Consider the following 20,339-nt stretch of genomic DNA (forward strand, 5'->3'; position numbering starts at 1 on the left):
TTAAAAAAATTCTGAAAAAATGTCACTTATTCCACTCAATTGAATATGCACAAAAATATTAAAAAATAGAGTAGAAAATCATTCCTGGAAATTTGCTTCACAAGGATTTATAAGAATTACAAGTTATTAATCATCAGGGTCATTTGCTTTCAATGAATCTGAACATATTTTTGAAAGAGCTAAGGTTTTTCCAAAACAAAAATATTGATCACAGAAAAGAATATATAAATTGATATATTAGTAAATATATGACTAACCTGATTACATTTGCTTTAGATTTATTCCTTTTTTGTTTTTAGTGAACCATTGGATTACGCGTGGTTTTTAGAAATAAATTACAGTATGTCTGTTATAATGACCAGAGGTGTCGCTGTACTCTAATTTTCCTAGAGGTCCTTTTTGAATGGAAGTGGGTACCTCTTGAAAAAGAATTAAGGTATGCTCCCCCCCATCATTCACTGGTATCCCTGTGAATCAAATAATTCATTTCTAAAAACATATTCAATCAAAAGGTTCATTGAAAAAAAAATTAATTTACCAGCTTATAACTAGGTTCTTTTACTCTCATTTTCTACTAGTAGAGAAAGCTTGCTAAGAAACCCATTAACGCTGAGTATTTAACATGGAATTTGACACAAGTGCTCTGATTTTCATTCATAAATAACTTGTATTAGTTTGATTCACAGGGGTACCAGTGAACATGTATAATGGGGAAAAAAATTTTAATTTTCTTCAAGGGGGCCATCCACTTTTACTCAAAAAGGACTGTTGTTTTGTCAACAACCTGGCTTCCAGGACTCAGATAAGTTAGAGTAAAGCAGCATCTCTGGTTTTGTATATTGTTATAAAAGTTCTCACAAATTATCTTAAAATTCTTTAGCTTTTTTTTCTTTTTTTCCTAACAATACTGCATTTAATTTTTGTTTTTATTTCATTATCCAGGTATGAAAATACCAGATGAGAATTTGACTCCAGAACAACGGCAGCATAGAGAAGAACAATTAGCAACAATACGCAAAATGCAGCAAATGTTATTTCCAGAGCAACAGCAGTTTGATCAAATGCCTTCTGGTATGGTTACACCTCAAACTAATGTTGGCCTTATCTCAGGAGGAATGCTGGCTCATAATCGAAGTGGTCCACCTGGTGATTTATGTATCCATCCAACAGCAGATTCTTGTTATAGTCCTCAGCAACCTTGTATGAATGATCATGAGCATATGCATCAGCCACCTCATGTGTTCACAAATCAAAATGCTGCCAGTCCAAATTTTCAGCAAAATTTTTCATTACCTTCTGTGTCTGCACAAATGAAATGGCAAGAACTACAGCATCAGTTTTATGAAGAACGTAGGAAAAAAAATGTTCCTGCTGGCCCACCCATATCTTATCCTGTTGGAATACCATCTACACAACAAACTGGACTACCACAACAACAAATAGCACAATCTGTATTGCAGCATACTCCTGAAACACAGCAGTCAGTGAATTGTGCAAGTCCAAATATAGGAATGAGTTCTGGAACCAGAATGCCAGGGCCACCACCACCATATCACCAGACTAGTAAGAAAAGTATATCAAGTCCTCACCCTGCATCTCCAAGCACATCATTATCACTTCCTTCTCCTCGCATGATTTCCGGTTTAGCTTCTCCAGCTGATCCTTCTAGACATTTCCCTCATCCAACTCCACCTGGTCCACGACTGCCACATCCTAGTCCAGGTACTACTCCTGTTGGAAGTACTAGCTTACATACAACTCCATTGAATTCACCCAAGCCTTTGAATTGTTCATCTGGTCCAAATTCAAACAATAGCTCTTTAATCAGAACACCAACAACACCGTCAACCATATCATCTACTCCTTCAGGTACTTCTACAAACTCATGTGTGAACACAATGTCTATATCTGCCCCATGTACCCCGGTTCCATGTGTTTCAGGAAGAAAAACTCAATGTAGTGAAGTTCAAGAATCTGGTCCCCTTACTCCTGTGAGTGTGAGCACAGAAGTATCATCTGCTTCGTGTACAGTTTCTTCTACTACTGCAAGCACTACACAAGGTATGTTTGCTATTGAAATGTTTAACGTAGTCAATTTAATTTTATATACAAAGGTTATTCAGAAAGCAACAATACATTGCATGTAGGCAGAAAATTCATGTTTTGTGTGCATTCATAATGCTGACTGACCATGATCTTGTAGCTTTTCCTTCATGATCTTTTGTCACAGCTATACCAATTCATGCTCGAGTAGCAAGAGTTTACAATGGCTATGGTGATTTAGAACTCTGATTTTGAATTGTACTCTGTCATATTCATATGTTCCTTCAAATTCGAGCACCCAGTAGATACTCACATAAATTTTCTCAATTTATGGGAAAACACATTGACAAAATTTAATGATGTGGTGCTGTGAATTTTCTGGAGATTTTCCCAATGTTCAGGAATCCAAACAATAACCATCGGCAATGGTGTCATACACATTCATCAAACCCCAATAAATTTAAAATCTCAATTTCTGTTTAAAAAAAAAACTTCTTGAACATTGTTTTTGCTTCCTGGGACAGAAAAGTAATTTTTGTGATTGGTTTCATACCTCACAGCATCACAATTAATGCTACTGCATATTGCCAAGCCTGCAATGTCTTTGATAGGCTATTCAAAACAAACAGGGTAATGTTGACAAGTGATGTCTTCCTACTTTGACTTATGCAGCAAATTTCACCAATGCACTTCTCAAAGTGATATGTTTTGACCATACAGCATGGACCTTGTGCCCAGTAACTTTCATTTGCTTCTTTAACTGAAATCTCAGGAAAACCATGACAATGACGTGATAAAAATGCTGTTACAACCTGGTTTCCATAGCGAGCGACAGATTTCTATGACACTTTGAGGTACAGAAACTATTACCCAGAACAAATAAATGTTAGGACAATGGTGACAATTACATAGAAAAATATTGCATGAACTAGTGAATAATTTGTAGTTGTAGTTTTTTGAACACAAATGTTTTGAATAAATAGCACACACACAGCCATTATATCTAATTTCCGAACTCCTGTTCCACATATCACCGTGTCAATACTATAACTAGATAACTCTATTTTAGATGTTTTGAGAAAAAAGCTAAATACATACTGATTGAAGTGTGTATTCAACATTATATTGCATAAAAATAAACGAATAACTTAGCTTAGATTTCTGCTAGATTTCCTAGTTGTAGCATATCAAAGTGCATGCTAAGACGTGTTATTTTTTGTATTTACCTAAAAATCATAAATTTTGGGGTTATCAGGTTGTAGTATTGAGACGACAAAATGCTTATAATGCAGTGTGTCTACCATCGTGGGAAATCATGGAATGAGAAAAAGGTCACGGAAGTCCTGAAAAAGTCACAAAATTTGAGTGAAGGTCACAGATTTTTTTTTGATTCTCCAGAGATTTTTTTTCCTAAATTCTAAGCTGTGGCATTCAATATTTCTTCTCCCTCAGCTTTCATTCATTCTTTTTTTTTTGCCCCGAAGGGATGGATGGGTGAGTAGCAACAGAAAAGACAATGCCAATGTGTAGCCACCCAACATTGGATCAGACATATGGGTGGGGCAAAAAAGTTATTTAGACTGGATGAACAAAAACGAACTTTTCTTTCTTTGCTTGTCAGGAGCTTCCAACATCTGTAATATATCACATGATAATTCCTAGAAGAGGAGGGAGGGACTGTAATGGACCACGGCAGTAGGGAGTCCTCTTCGGAACAATATTGGTTTTCCATAGAAATGACATGATCTCCTTCCCCCCACCCCCCACATCGTGGAGCAGGACTGTTGGATCTTTGTCGGGTCCGCAAGCCAGAGTTTTCACAGAGGGGGGTCTCTGTAGTAAATTTATAGCATGAAAAAACAATGATGGTGATTGTCCCAGACCTTAGGGCTCCAGCCGTGTCAGCCCCATCCTTGTGGAGGACAGGTGAAAGGGCACCAATTTTTTCCCTGCGAAAGAAATTTTTTTTTTAAATTATCATCCATTTTTTTGTTCTTATTTTGATCATGCAGATCTTTACCAACTAGCCATAGGTAGTGAACGATGAAATCTTACAGTATACGCATGCGACAGAATGAGAGAGTTCAAGAGAAGACCGACATCGGATTCGTTTGCCATTGTCTTGCAACATAACTTTTAGGTAGAATTTAAAGGAGTACTATAGTGCTTCCAAAATCGTATGTGAGGGCTCATAGGAGTGTCGTGGGGTGCTCAAAATATGGATTTGTGCACACAAAAACCTATGCTTTAAAGTGGTTCTTTTATATGGTGAAAAAACTGCAGAACTTCTTGGTAAGCCACAGATGACCCATGAATTACGCAAGGGAGGCAGCTGACAAAAGATAACCATTGGAATATGATAACAATCTAGACCAGAGGTCTTTAACCTTTTTCTAGTCGTTAGCATTGCCAGTGCCCATCATCAAAAGAAAAGCACCCTTACGGCGAGTTTGACATACAAATGCATGAAATTTATTTTATTTATTCAATATTGTTTGGCCAAGGACAAGGCCTATACAAGAGGATGCGGAAGTTATGTATGATGGAAATGACGGTTGTGATGGTACATGAAAATTCGGAAATCATAGTACAATCTACGATATTTGATGGTAGGTTGTTCCAGTCGATAATAGCTCTTGGGAAGAAGCTAAATTTGTGACAATCTGAAGAGGCAAAGATAGGCTGTAATTTTTGGGAAGGATTGAGTCTAACCGAGAAATGAGAGGGTTTAATTAGAATGTTGGAAATGCCGATATTAAAAAACACCTGGAGGATTTTGAAAAGAAATGTTGAACGAGAAATAAGTCTAAGAGAGGAGAGCGTTTGGATATTGAGTTGTCGCTTTAGTTCCGATATGGAGACAGATGAAGACCAACAGTTAAAAATGAAGCAAGTGGACTTATTTTGGATAGATTCTAATTTGTCTATGTGGGTTTGGGTATGTGGGTCCCAGGCTTCACAGGCATAAGACAGAATAGGGACAATATATGTCTGGTAGTATAGGTGACGGACATGACGGGTGCAGTTTTTCAGATTACGACGAAGGAAAAAGAGTTTTTGGAGACATTTATTAAAAATATAATCAACGTGACGATTCCAGCGGAGATCGGAAGAGATTATTATGCCCAGGTATTTATAGTGGGAAACATAGGCAGAGATAGACTTGGAAGTCTGGGGGGGGGGGGCAAGATGATGATGTCAATTCATATATACATTAGATCAGTCGACTCCACCTTTGACGCTGGGGAAGGGGGGGGGCAATGCCGCCCATGTACCCCCCCGTATCTCTGCTCATGATGGGAAACCTCAAAGATCAAAGAATTGTTTATTGAGTAAGGTAAATCGTGGGGAATTCTTTTACGGGTAACTTTCATAAAAACTGTTTATGAAGAGTTGAGGGGCAAATTCCAGGCTGAGCACCATTAGGAAATAATGTTAAGGTTGTGTTGGAAAGATTCTCTTGGTCGGAAAGATTGGAAACATTTTTGATCATTTTTGTCGCACCGCTGTCATTTTCTACACATGAGGGCTAATTAGACCGGGACCTAAAATTTATTGCTGATTCCAAACGGCAGGCTTTGTTTTTTATTCTCATTGAGAGGTCGGTGCGCTAACCCCTCGATGGGGTACTTACTCCCTGTGATAGCAATTTTTTCTGTGGTCATGTTGCCATTTTTGTTGTACCCCTGTGTCAGGAAAGTTTTCTGACAAGTACTAACTGGGTATCGAACTCAGGACACCTGTGAGGATCCTTTGGTACTTTAGGCAAGTACCTTATCAACCTGGGCTACCGCGCCCGACACATTTTTGTAGATGGCACAATCATCTGCAAAGAGTCTGATGCTGTAGTTTAAGGAGTCGGGTAGGTCATTTATATAAATTAGAAATAGTAATGGCGAGATCACCGAACCCTGGTGTGCACCAGACTTGACATGAAGAAATGGGGAGTTCTGGCTTTTGAATGAGACAAACTGGCTACGGTCTATGAGGAAGGCCTCCACCCATTTAAGCAGTTGAACGTTTAGACCAAGGTTTGAGAGTTTTAGGAGAAGTTTACTGTGGGGGCACCCTGTCAAATGCTTTTGAAAAATCTAGGAATATATCGGATTGAAGATGATTGACACACTGACAATGGTGTCTGATAAGTCATGTATGAAAATTGTTAACTGGGTAGATACAGATAAAAATGATGTAAATCCATGTTTGTTGGGAAAAATAATAAGTCGAATATCGAGGTGTGGATACGGATTTCCTTTCAAATCCTATTATTTATTAATAATTTATTATTTTATAATTGAATGCTATTTGCACAAGGTGTTTAAATGAAATTTTGATCAAGTGCTCACGAGTGGGTGCTTCAGGGAGCACCATGGTGCTTGCGAGCAATGGATTGAAGATGCCTTATTTAAATGGACACCTAAGCATAACGAAAGAGCAAATAACAAGCGTCTAATATAGGACATAGAACACAGATTTCACATATTCATTTTCCTTCGAAAGGACCCTTGGTTGGTCTAGTTCAGTGATTCACGATGTGGGCATTAACGTCCCCGGAGGGCAGTAGAAACTACGGGTATAACATAGTATCCTACGGGTTAGATTGCGTTGGAGGCGATAAGGCAAAAAAGGTTAGGAAACTATGGTCCAGTGCAGTGTTCCTCAACCGCCGGGCCCCTGGCATCTGCCAAACTGGGCAGTGAGTGCTTTATTGCTTCATTTTTACCCATTTATTTCCCATTAATCTTGTGTATGCCCAGGCCTTTCAATCAAGGAAAAAGAAATCAACCGTGCCACAGGATTCCAAAGGTTAAGAAACACTGGTCTAGTGGCCCCACATCTTGCAGTAAGGCCCGGTAAGCTGAGATCTTTGGCTGGCTGAGGCCAAATTTTTTACGGGCCCCACATAGTGAATTTATAGTGTGAAAAAACAAAAATGAAAATTATCTCATTTAGTGTTACCAGGCTGAATCAACCCTCTACTGTGCTTCCCTCTGAATTGAAAAATTGGCTGGACTATATTTGTTCATTTGATAATTTTTGTCGCACCACAGTCATTTCTGCGCACAATGGCTAATTAGACCGGGACCTACAATTTATTGCTGATTCCGAATCGCAGGCTTGTTTTTTATACTCATCGAGAGGTTGCCGCGCTAAACCCTCGATGGGGGACTCGCTGTGGTAGCAATTTTTTCTGCTGTCATGTCGTTGTTTCTGTTTTTACCTGCGTCAATATGTTTTGCCTGTGTGCGATAATGCAATCAGTAAAGAAATAGGCTCATTCTTGCACATTCTATTAAGATGCTGTTTATGTTTGCAATGTTACATTAGATACATACTAATTAATAAGTATATCAGTTAGTTTATATACATCCAATTATATTAGATATATATAAACTAATATTCTAATATTAGTCATACTAGGGTCATTCCATTTCAAATCACCCGACAAAATGCCATAATGACACCCATAGTCGCAGATTTCAATGATTTTTTTTTTTATTTGTTGCATTTACCATCCTTATTAACCGTGTGAAATATTATTTGCATATCTCTAAAACTTTTTGAGAAAAAAAATGTTGAAATTTATCAAAAACTGATGCAGGTGACTTTTCCGAGGCTCAATTTTTAAGCGGCATTGTTTGAGAAAATAAATCATAACTTTTCCAATTTTCAATATATTCAAGTGAAATTTTCACTAAAGTGTTCACAAAAACATACAGAATATGAATAAAAATAATTCATACACTTACATTTGAAATTCACATGCAAAAAAATTATGTAAACTTTGTTTTTGTGGAATTTTTCGTTAGAAAAAATACAATTTTTCAAACGTATTTTTAGACCAGAGGCACAGCAGTTACCAAAACAACTTTTATTTTAAATTTCTCCTAAATATATGAAGTAAAATACTGGAGAAAAAAAATAATGGTTTTTTGACCGTTAATATGTTTATTCTGGTTCGCAACACAAAATTCATCGAAATAAGACTGGACCGTTCCGATTTCAAATCATTCAACTAGATACTGAAATGCAACCCATCATCCCGGATTCCAATTATTATTTTTTGTTTATTGCTTCTACCATGCTTGTTGACCATGCAAAACTTCATGTACATATCTCAAAAACTTTTTGAGAAAAAAAGTTTTCTAACCTCACGAATGATGTCTCTTAGGCTAACCCCATTCAAGCAATATTATTTGTGAAAATATATCATAACTTTGCAGATTTTCAATATATATTCAAGTGAAATTTCTACTAAAGTGCTCACAAAAAAATGCAGATTATGAATAGAAAAAATGTAAACCTTAGAGGAAAAAAGTCATTTAAATTTTATTTTTTTATTTATTTTTTTTTAACACAATTTTTTAAACACTTTTTTTTTGGATGCACAGCATGGATTTTCAATTTTTTTAAAATTTAATCCTATTAATATATTAAGAAGACTAGAAAAGTAAGCATTATTTTGACAGTTAATACATTTGAGTAACAAAACACAATTGTACTTATATGACTACATTAATTATATTTGTACATTTTGACTTAATACAATGATTCATGCTTAGTAAAAATAAATTTATATTTTATTTTTCATGTACACTTATACATTTATTACAGTATTCACTAAATTAAGTTTAATGAGTAGTTAATGCAATAATTCAAAACAATTAATAAATTTTAAAATTCTAAGATTAAATGAATTCATGAAATAATTAGAAATGTTAATTAGAAGTGTCAAATGGGAGTTGGTGAAAAAAAAAGGTTTTGGGTGAATAAAATAATTTTTCAAATTAAACCTTCATGTTCAGATTCTTAGAAGTGTTCAAATTCCGAATAATTAATTTCACTTTTAATTGATCTATAAATATTTCTTATGATGCAACAAAGACGAACTTTTGCAATCTGATATATTTTTGCATAAAGAATTATTTTGTATTTGATAAATCCAGATAATATTAATCATATATGTAGATTAATTTTTGAAGTTTTTTTAACATGCTTAATTATAAAGTTATTTTACCACAACAGTATTACATTTTTTTTAATTACTTTGATTTTTACAGCATATATTTTAATAAACATATATGATAAATATGAAATTGTTATACTTGTGTGAAAAAAAATCTACATTATAATATTTAACACAAGCTTCTATATATTTTTCCCAAGAAATAATTTAAAATTGCTGATAAAAAGCCAGAATATGAGGCATTAAATCACAAAGAATGAAATAATTATCAGCTACAACCTAATTGTTGTAGCTGAGGCAGATGGAAGGGAGTAGAATTGAAAACCTAATGTATATAATGCCTGGTGGTGATATATTAGATGTGATGTTTCTTGTTGTGATGATGATTGTAAAAAATAATAATAGCTTCTGTGAAGATATAAACTATGGCACACTGGTCTTTGTCCTTCAGAGGGCAGCTGGTGTCTTATTTAATTATAAGACTTTATCATCCCAGCAGGTGATGATAAAGTCACTGCTGCTGCTTCATTGGGAAAACTAAAACAAAAGTGTTAGAACCAAACTGTGCCCCCCCCCCCCCCATCAAATGATGCAAGTCTCAATTATGATCTTGCTGAAGACAGAGAATGTGCTCCATAAAGTAGTCTACTCCAGGGTTAGCAAATTTTTCTTATAACACAATTTCCATTTGAGCTAAATATTTTATATCATCATTTTGGAATTCAAAGTAAAATGTCAGAAAAGACACTTGAAATTTATAGCGTTGGAAAAAAAACTGGATCTGACTGTCATAAAAAGTGTTATGCAAAAGTGTAAAATCTGTTATCCATTACATCATTGGACCCATCGGACATCAATATTGAGGAGTGGAGCAAGTTCTGAACATTTATCTACTGTGTGTTTAAGCATCGTAGAGCTTTTTTCTCAAAGTATGAAATATATCCGAAAGCATGCTTTAATCCTTTAAAATGTCATAAGAAAAAAATAACAAAAGGTTTAAGGATAGTAAACTTATATTTTTCATGTATAAATGAAATAAATGGTTGTACAAAAATGGTTTGTACATTCTAGGGAAAAAAATATGCCATGCCTGTAGGAACAGTGAATATAAACAATAATAAATTAGGTGAAGAAACTGAATACTGTGAAGAGATGAACAGTGATAGTAATGTAGAGAAGTAACTTGGAAAAATGTCAATTATTAAACAAGAAGCACTTGAAGAAATAAATTCATCTCTACAGAACATAGAAGAGTCACCAATTAAACTTCATAGGGTAGCTCCACAGTGCAAGTCAAGCAATGCCAAAAGAAAAGTTGAATCTGCTTGCAACACTTTAAAATCAAATGTTTGTGAAGTTTTTGAAGAATTACCCGAAAATGAATCTCAAAGCACACTTAATGAAGATATTAATCAGAAAGCAAATATGATTATTTTGATAAAGTTAATTAGAAATAAGACTCAATTTAACCATCACAAGGAGAAAACTGCAATTTTTAACTCTGGCCCCTGCTTTAAGAAAGGGGAACAAGGAAAAAAATCGGAAGAGTTCAATGTCACTGAATATGCTGTGCGAAAAGCAGGAGAGCTTTTGTAAATGAAAAAGCAAAGGTGAGCCATTGTGTTTTTATTATAAAAAGAATCAAAAATTAAATTTCAACGATTTTTTTTGCAATCTAATTTTTTAACGCAAAGGTTTACATTTTCTTTCCTAGTCATAATCTACATTTTTTTGTGAGCATTTTAGTGGAAATTTCACTTGAATATATATTGAAAATCTGCAAAGTTATGATATATTTTCACAAATAATATTGCTTGAATGGGGTTAGCCTAAGAGACGTCATTCGTGAGGTTAGAAAACATTTTTTTTCTCAAACAGTTTTTGAGATATACATGAAGTTTTGCATGGTCAACAAGCATGGCAGAAGCAATAAACAAAAAATAATAATTGGAATCCGGGATGATGGGTTGCATTTCAGTATCTAGTTGAATGATTTGAAATCGGAACGGTCCAGTCTTATTTCGATGAATTTTGTGTTGCGAACCAGAGTAAACATATTAACGGTCAAAAAACCATTATTTTTTTTCTCCAGTATTTTACTTCATATATTTAGGAGAAATTTAAAATAAAAGTTGTTTTGGTAACTGCTGTGCCTCTGGTCTAAAAATACGTTTGAAAAATTGTATTTTTTCTAACGAAAAATTCCACAAAAACAAAGTTTACATAATTTTTTTGCATGTGAATTTCAAATGTAAGTGTATGAATTATTTTTATTCATATTCTGTATGTTTTTGTGAACACTTTAGTGAAAATTTCACTTGAATATATTGAAAATTGGAAAAGTTATGATTTATTTTCTCAAACAATGCCGCTTAAAAATTGAGCCTCGGAAAAGTCACCTGCATCAGTTTTTGATAAATTTCAACATTTTTTTTCTCAAAAAGTTTTAGAGATATGCAAATAATATTTCACACGGTTAATAAGGATGGTAAATGCAACAAATAAAAAAAAAATCATTGAAATCTGCGACTATGGGTGTCATGGCTGGGTGATTTGACATGGAATGACCCACTAGTTAAAATTATTTTAATATTAAAATATTAATAAAATTGTAACTCCAATGGAATGGAATATTTACACAGCTGGAGTAGTTTTTTTAAACAGTTGTTTGGGCTAAAGCTGTTTCTGCATAGGCCAATTCATTTTGTTTCTGTTGAACTGTATTGGAAAATACATATTTGCCTTTGTACTCTTTCAGCAAATACCTTTAATGTAGGCAACCCTTTTGACAGATACTCAAAATCACCTGAAACGCATCGCTATGAATTCAAAATTTTTTCCTCAGGGTACTGCTTGTCTGTGATATTTTGGTGAAATTCAAAGATGAAAGATTGGCTAGTAATCTGCTACATTGATCATCGAGAAAGAGACATGTTCCTCTGGTGAAAATCTTAAGTGTAGCAGGAAATTTCGGGGATAAAAAGTGAAAAACTATTTTCACTTCAAATAGGATTCATACAGTCCTTGGAAAAGGGGACATCTTAAAGTTTTCGGTTCAAGTACTTGGGGATATTGATTCTTTTTTTCTGAAATAGTTTTTGCTAGTCTCTCTGATATACCTTATATCAGGGCATGTGCCATTACTTGGAGGTATTATTGTGTTGCATAATGCTGCCTACAATTTCTGTAAATGAAAAGCTAGCACACATTTTTCTTCCTTGTTTCTTATGGTCTTTGAAATTCACGAAAATACCTTGTGAAAAAGTTCATTTTCAAGGACAAAAAATAAGGGATTAATTTTTTCTGAAATCGTTTTTGGCTGTACTTTCACCATGACCCTTCTTCATGCATAAATGCACGGGTTGCTTTTTTTAAACATAGAATTTATTTTTGTACCTTGTGGTGTTAAGCCCTTACTTGAAGGATTGTGCAAGGTTTATGCTATAGCACATGGGGTGAATATGGACTTTAAAGGGCCTTCTATCAGCAGAGGGCAGCACTTAAAGTTGAATTTTCATGGGGGTTTAACCCATTTATGACCATGGATGAAATATTTTGTCCAAACATCAGTGGAATAAATTTAATCCAGTTCTTTTTTTTTTCCTCTCTCTTTCGTCATCACAAAACTGTATTGTAACCTTATAAACCAAAGATGTTTTCTCTATACACCTTTTAGTGATTTTTTTTCCCACGTATAATGTGTAATTTCTATTATATATATGTAAGGAGTGAAAGAGAACACATAGGGTGAGGGTGAAAAGAGTAAATACTCTTCCCTCTCATCTACTTATCTATTATATATTTTTTATTTTCTGTTTGTTTTTTCTTCCATTTTCCCCCTTTTTCCTTTTTCTAACGTGCAGTTAGGTTAAGTTTACCAGCTTTATCTCAGATTAGTCAAATAGAGATCATCCAAATTTGTTGCCAAAAGCTTGTACATGAAGGGAAGCTTGGATGGCTTCAAGGAGAATATGCCTCTGGGAAAAGTTTGATTTATTGCATAATATTTAGCAGTAAAATTCTGGAAAAATTTGTATGTGAAGATTAGTATACCCTGTCATCACCTTGGCTGAAAAAAATTGAACAAAGTGAATTATTTTTTCGCAAAAAAATTTAAAAAAATCTGAAAAAATGAACATTACAAAAATATTTGCTGACAAAGATTTTTTTTTTAAATTATAGTGTCAAAAATACAAAAACATCTTAAAAATTATAGTATCAAAAATACAAAAACATCTTAAAAATTATAGTATCAAAAATACAAAAACATCTTAAAAATTATAGTATCAAAAATACAAAAACATCTTAAAAATTATAGTATCAAAAATACAAAAACATCTTAAAAATTATAGTATCAAAAATATAAAAACATCTTAAAAATTCCAAAAAATGTATGTTTGGGTCTGAAAGAGCTATGTGAAGTGAGTGAAGCTACCTCAGTTTTGTGTAAACAAAAACACATTAGTTTAAAGAGAGAGTGTGTGGTTTGAAGCTCTTATACAACCTTTGTGAGAAAAAAATTGAATTTTTTTATGTATTTTTAATGTCTTTTGGTAGCAAAATCTGTTCTATCAAGATCTATGTTAATTGTATAAAGAATACAGCCAAAAAGATATAAAAATGTTGTCAAGAGTAAACTTCACTGCACAATCATCATACAGGTTGTCTACGAACATGAAAAAATTCATGAAGCAGGAGAAAAAGTCACTGATTTATACACTGTTGTTGATTTAACGCCAAGTTCTCTGAAATAGGACCAAAATTGGTCTTCTAATATACAAAACTTAGTTAATGTGAGTGGTTAGAACTGTGGTTCCTAAACTTTTTCGATTCACTGTCTTTTCTATATCAAAATTTTCCACAACTCAAATTTCTAAACAATATATGTATGATTTATAAAATAAGAGTTATGTTGTTTATTAAAACAACATAGTACACCATTGAATTGGTTAATCTACTTGATGGGGCATATCACATCACCTTCAATAGATATAATGAAGGTACTTCAAAGCACTGTGGTACGCTTCTTGGGAACCAGTGAGTTATGAAATTTTCTCTTTGCTATATGGGAACATTCCAGCAAACTAAATTTCATCAGACTGGAAAATATGAATAAAAAGTCGCAGAAAGTCCATGCATTAACTTTCCAATATGTGGTAGAACTCTGATCATCAGTATTGTTTTGGTGGGGAATAGTGCCAAAATCCCATTTGAAGAATAAAAAAAATTTTTATTTTGTGAAGATAAGACAATCATCTATGAATTTATTGCTGGAAAACTTTGATTACTTGCATATGCAGTAGAATTGGGTGTATGTTAAAAGTTACAGATAGTGTTAAATAAAATGTATAGAAATTTAAACCCTTAGCTCAGATGTTTCACTCTAATTTAAATATGCATAGTGCTTAGTTAAAAATATGAATACATATACAAGTCCCTGAATTGTTTAAATTTTGCCTTGGAAAGTGATTGAATAGTCCTTGAATTTTTTTTTTTTTTTTTTTCTTTTTTGTGTTAAGAGAGTATGAATCATGTCAAAAATAATTAGGAATAAACCCACTCTTTGTTGTAAGACTATTCACTTTCACAATGGGGAAGGGGTAACAATTAAGTTTGGAAGTTTACTCCTGGAAAAAATATTTTAGATGTGGTTCTCTGTGACTAGATATGTGATGTAAGAAGATTTTCGGGAATGTAAAAATTAAAGAATAATCAAGAATATTCTCTTTTTTTTTTTAAATAATGAAATAAATTTACTAATTTACATTATGAAATATAATTCAGTTTTCATTGCCTAAAACATTTAGAACAATTGTTTTGGCATAATCACCTCATAATGACAAGTTTTAGTTCGAGAATATTCTTTGTCATGGTGAGTGGTTTCAAAAGTTTTGGTTATTAAGATTTTGAAAACCTGTAAAGATGAAAAAATTTCCTTCAAAATTACATAAATTTTCAGAAAAGTTCAAAGCAAAAAATAAAACCAAAGTTGATTGACAAAGAGAGCCATTACTATAATCACCTTCATTCTAAAGATAGCAAACTCTGTTATTTTCTTCAATAAACTCAATGAACATACACTCAAATTTTTTATCACTCATATTTCTTTGCAAGTTCAATTCATCCATGTTGTTTTCATTTTCTTGCTTTATAAGTTTAATATTGTGGGCTGCAAACTTTAATTTTCTTCTGTTAATGATTCCTTTATGCTGTATGTATGACGTTCTGAAGGCTCTTGCAGCAAGTTTTTCTCATAATTTGCTTTTATCGTTGTTTTTTCTTTAGTCTATTCAATTTCAAGCTGTTGTGAATAATTTGTCTGAATACCAGTTTTGAACAGTTCTGTGTCCTCTGAGAAGGGTTATTTTTTTGTATAGTTACTTTTGTTTGCAGGAAAATAACAAAATACAACTTTCCTCTTTCACAAATATAAATAAAATCAATTTACTCTTATTTGCTATTATATATATATATATTAATTATTCATAAACATGTAGCATATTATAAACATACATGTATATATTTTTTAATTTTGAAGACATTCATTACCAAGTAAAAATAAGGTGAATTTATATTTATTGTAATTTCAAGAATATTCTCAAGAATCTTTCAAAAGATTATCACAGAGAATATTCTCATCAAGAATAATGGGAATATTCTCTCAAGTTACTTAAATAATAGTCACCTTCTAGAGAATATTCTCTAGTATTATATCCTTATAAGAATATTTTTGTGAAGAATATTTATTATAATGTATATTATTATAAATTTTCTTGAGAATCTTCTGTAGAAGGACTATTATAAATAACTGAAGAATATTCTTATTGAGAATGATAAGAATATTCTCAAGTTATTTATAATAGTGGTTCTTCCAAAGAATATTCTCAAGCATATTCTCGAGAATTTTACATCTCTATAGTTCTGACATTTATGGCCATGCAGGGCATATTCCATGAGTCTTTTTTTTTTAATCTGAAATTTGGGATTTAACATGATTAGAAGCAAAACATGGGTAGGCTTTCCATTTTCCCTTATACTAATCCCAAATCCCATGCTCACATCAAATACAAAAGCAAAACTGGGAGAGATCTCAGCATTGGGATAAGTCTGATAGCAGCTTCCTGGCATTCATGTTCATATTAAGGCTATATGTTGTTGTTTTTTTTTTGAAAACAGGATCTTCATATGGTCATGTGTCATCTCATCAATCCAGTCAACAAGAGCAAAACAGTGTTCAGACAGCAGTCTTATGTCACAGAGAACCAAGTTTAATGCCTGTGCCATCACCCCAACAAATTCAATACTTGAACTCATTTGATGGTCAGGAATTGACTATTCAAAAGCAGCCAAACACAAGCATGCGAGAAATGGACATCATGTCTCCTTCAAGGTAATAGGAAATAGTTTTTGCAACATTTTTGATGCTGTGCTGGTCAGAAGCTATTATTACTATGTTAATTTTTTAAAAAAATTGGAAAAATGATCACGAAAACTATATTTTGCATGACAACTTATATTCTTTTAAATTTAAATACTATTTTTATACTAGTTTTGTAAGATGATACACCATATTTTCCTGTGCATAATCTGCAGATTTTTATAATAAAAACATTAGAATTATCTGCACACTTTTGTTGTACAAGGTTGAAATAGAAAGAAGTACTTTTGAAAATTACATTGCAGGGTGACTACCATCATGGAAAAGTTATCAACTCCCAGGCAAGTCATAAAACAAGAAAAACATCACTGAAGTCACAAAATAGATCTCATGAATTTTTTACAATCAATTTTCAGATTTTGCCAGGAAATTCCCACACTTGATTCTATCCCCGGAAATCAGTTTTTATCAGGTTTCCCATTGCAGACCTGCCAACTCTCCCAATTTAGGCGGGAGACTCCGGATTTTTCATCCTTCCTCCCACTCTCCGTATTTGTTAAAATTTCTCCGGATTTTGGTAGAAAATTAGATTTTACGCAAGCTTTCACGTTATCGTGGCATCATTGATTACCGTCGTCGTTAGGAAAAACACCCATAGAGGACAACCTTAAAAAAGTCTCTGTGACCGCATTTAAGCAACTGGCAAAGACGCGACATCGTTTTCGTAGCGTTTATCTGCAATCATTTATCAGGGGCATGACCTTGGTTGCCGAAATTCCTGTATAATCTTTATGGTATTCCTTTAACAGCCATTCTGTAAGCACGTTTTTTTGTCCGCAGCTTTGTAATTTGAATTTTTTTAATCGTTTCTTCCAATTAAACATTTTCAGAAAGAAAATATAAAACTTTAAGCTATATAAAGCTAAATATGAAGCTTTTAAGAGTTCATATACCCAAGATTATCAATCACTGATAGCATCCACGAAAGGAAACACTTATACTTTATGAACATTATGTAGATGTGATTTCTCTATTCTGCATGGAAAGACTGACATGGAATTATATTCTGCTCAGGGGCAATCCAGAACTTGCCTTGGGGGAATAATGGAACTTTTTGAACTTTATTGATGAAAAATTATTATTTTTTTTTTTTGTGAATTTTTTTGATCGAGTCTATGAGTGCTGGGGTGTTAGTCCCCCTTGGGAGAATCGCCAGATTTCTGGATTTCAAAAGTTGGCACGGCTGCCATTATGAACGCCTGCTGGATTCCTGCAATCGTGCAGTGATGGTTGATTAAAATTTATTTCCCAATGTTACTAAATAATGATTGTTAGATCACCAATCATCCCATAAAAAAATTAATTTGAAATTGCCAATGTCACTAAATAATGAGTGTAAGCCTTAGTGTTTTTACAAGTGCTAAAGTGCCAAACATTGTGTCAATTTTTCCAAATTTTTCTCCTGTTTTGTAACAATTTCTGAGTTGCCAAATAGCTAGAACCCAGCAGAAATCACACCCACAAAATTAGGATAAGAGAAGATAAGGAAATTAATCATAAATTTTCATCCATCGTAAGATTCTCACACTCCTGATTTGACACATAAATTGCAGCACCTCCTGAACACAACACTGCCTGATACACCAAAGAACATTTTGAGGTTTTATAGTTTCAAAAACAGCTAACTCTTGTCAAAATCTATTTGATTGGAGGTACTATTACTCTGGGAAAGAATGAATTGTATTGCCAAGACAACTGCATGAACATGTGGCTACCTTAACTAAGTTCTCACTCTGAGTAGTTTGAGAACCAACCTCTCAGTTATGGAAGGAAAATAGCCAGACTCTGTCGTAAAACCATAAATCTTGGTTTAGTTGGTCATTGTGGGCATAAAATGACTGGTGCTGGAGAAATAAAAAAATTTTTAAAAAAAATTTAAAAATATGGAGTTGCATGGAACCCATTTCAACATTTGCTAAAAAAGAGGGAAAATTTTTTTTTCAGCATTTGTGTGAATCTTCTTATAAACCTAGTAGAAAACACATACGAAATCAGAATTCAGCGATATAGAGGAAGCAACTCTTTTGTGGTTCAAATCACTCAATCCCATTATAAGGACCAATAATTCAAGAGAAAGCAAAAGATTTTGCAAAAAGTCTCAATCAAGGAAATTAGGAATTATCCTAAGTATGAAAACTTTTTACAGAAAATTACAGACAAAAAATTTGTGACTTTGTGGATGTTAGAATGGACGCAAAAATTTGTTTTAGATGCAGTTGAAATGATTGATTCTGCATTGAACTCAGGCACGAGTGCCACGATTCGGAACTGCTTCCGTCATGTTGGTTTTTGTTCTGAGTCTTTGGAGAACGATTATTTCTCAGAAGAAAATTAATTAAAATAAAAAGATTATTTCTCCTGAAGATTCCTCCCAAATTAAGTGTGAAGAAAGCATAATTAGCATTATGGGTGATTGTATCAACGATGAATTTGTGAGTATTGACTCTGATCTTGTAACTTCAGGACTTGTTGCAGACGATGATATTCTAGAATCAATCACCCAAAAAAAAGCAAGTGCTTCATGTTTCAAAGAAATAGAATCACGCACACACCACAGAAAGTTCAGATGAGAAATTATCTGCACCATCTCTCCATGATGCACTAAAAACTCTAGATGTGATACGTCACTTCCTACATAGTCAGGAAAAAGCAGAACAATCGCGGTATAAACTGAATAGTGTAGAAAAAAAAATTTCTCTTCGGAAAGAAAAACAGCAAATATACTTGATTATTTTTCATGAAGTAAATTTTTTTATGCGTTTTGATTCTATTTTGAAACTACCCAGAATTAAAATTAGCATTTTATTTAATACAATCGTTAGAATGTATATAATTACGTACACAAAAATGATCTGACAAAAATTTAGAGTAAAACCCTGCTAACTCGACATCCGCTTAAGTCAACATGTTTGTCGATACTTTTGGGGTGTCGAGTTACCGAGAGTCTACTGTATATATATGTATTTTTTGAAGTTTTTTTCAACATGCTTAATTATAAAGTTATTTTACCAAAACAGTGTTAAATTTTTTTAAATTTGATTTTTACAGCATATATTTTAATAAACATATATTTAATATATACGATAAATATGAAATGGTTATACTTGTGTGGCAAAAAATTCTACATTATAGTTATTTAATGCAGGCCTATAGATTTCTCCCAAGAAATAATTTAAAATTGCTGATAAAAAGCCAGAATATGAGGCATCAAATCACAAAGAATGAAATAATTATCAGATACAACCTGATTGTTGTAGCTGAGGCAGATGGAAGAGAGCAAAATTAAAACATAATGTATATAATGCCTGGTGGTGATATATTAGATGTGATGTTTCTTGTTGTGATGATTGTAAAAAATAATAATAGCTTCTGTAAAGATATAAACTATGGCACACTGGTCATTGTCCTTCAGAGGGCAGCTGGTGCCTTGTTTAATTATAAGACTATCATCCCAGCAGGTGATGATAAAATCACTGCTGCTACTTCATTGAGAAAACTAAAACAAAAGTGTTAGAACTAAACTGCCCCCCATCAAATGATGCAAGTCTCAGTTATGATCTTGCTGAAGACAGAGAATTTGCTCCATAAAGTAGCCTACTCCAGGTTTAGCAAATTTTTCTTATAACACAATTTCCATTTGCGCTAAATATTTAATATCATCATTTTGGAATTCAAAGAAAAATGTCAGAAAAGACACTGGATCTGACTGTCATAAAAAGTGTTATGCAAAAGTGAAAAATCTGTTACCCATTACATCATTGGACCCATCGGGCAACAATCTTTTGATCTTGAGGAGTGAAGCAAGTTCTGAACATTTGTCTACTGTGTGTAAGCATCATAGAGCTTTTTTCTCAAAGAAGTATGAAACATACCCGAACGCATGCTTTAATC

General features: G+C 33.3%; 1 protein-coding gene across 3 annotated transcripts in view; it reads left to right on the forward strand.

Moving 5' to 3' along the window:
* The window catches only part of lgs (BCL9 domain-containing protein legless), a 109,742-nt gene that overhangs the window by 82,389 nt on the left and 7,014 nt on the right, over positions 1 to 20,339 (forward strand). For all 3 annotated transcript variants that reach the window (XM_089239387.1, XM_089239388.1, XM_089239389.1), the window contains 2 exons: positions 943 to 2,061; positions 16,187 to 16,400. In XM_089239387.1, coding sequence (XP_089095513.1) covers positions 943 to 2,061; positions 16,187 to 16,400 — 1,333 coding nt within the window. The remainder of the gene's footprint in view (positions 1 to 942; positions 2,062 to 16,186; positions 16,401 to 20,339) is intronic.

Source organism: Pholcus phalangioides, unplaced genomic scaffold (assembly GCF_987345545.1).
Source record: "Pholcus phalangioides strain wild (caught in Gottingen) unplaced genomic scaffold, Ppha-v1.0 ptg000011l_1, whole genome shotgun sequence".
In the NCBI taxonomy this organism is placed as follows: Eukaryota; Metazoa; Arthropoda; class Arachnida; order Araneae; family Pholcidae; genus Pholcus; species Pholcus phalangioides.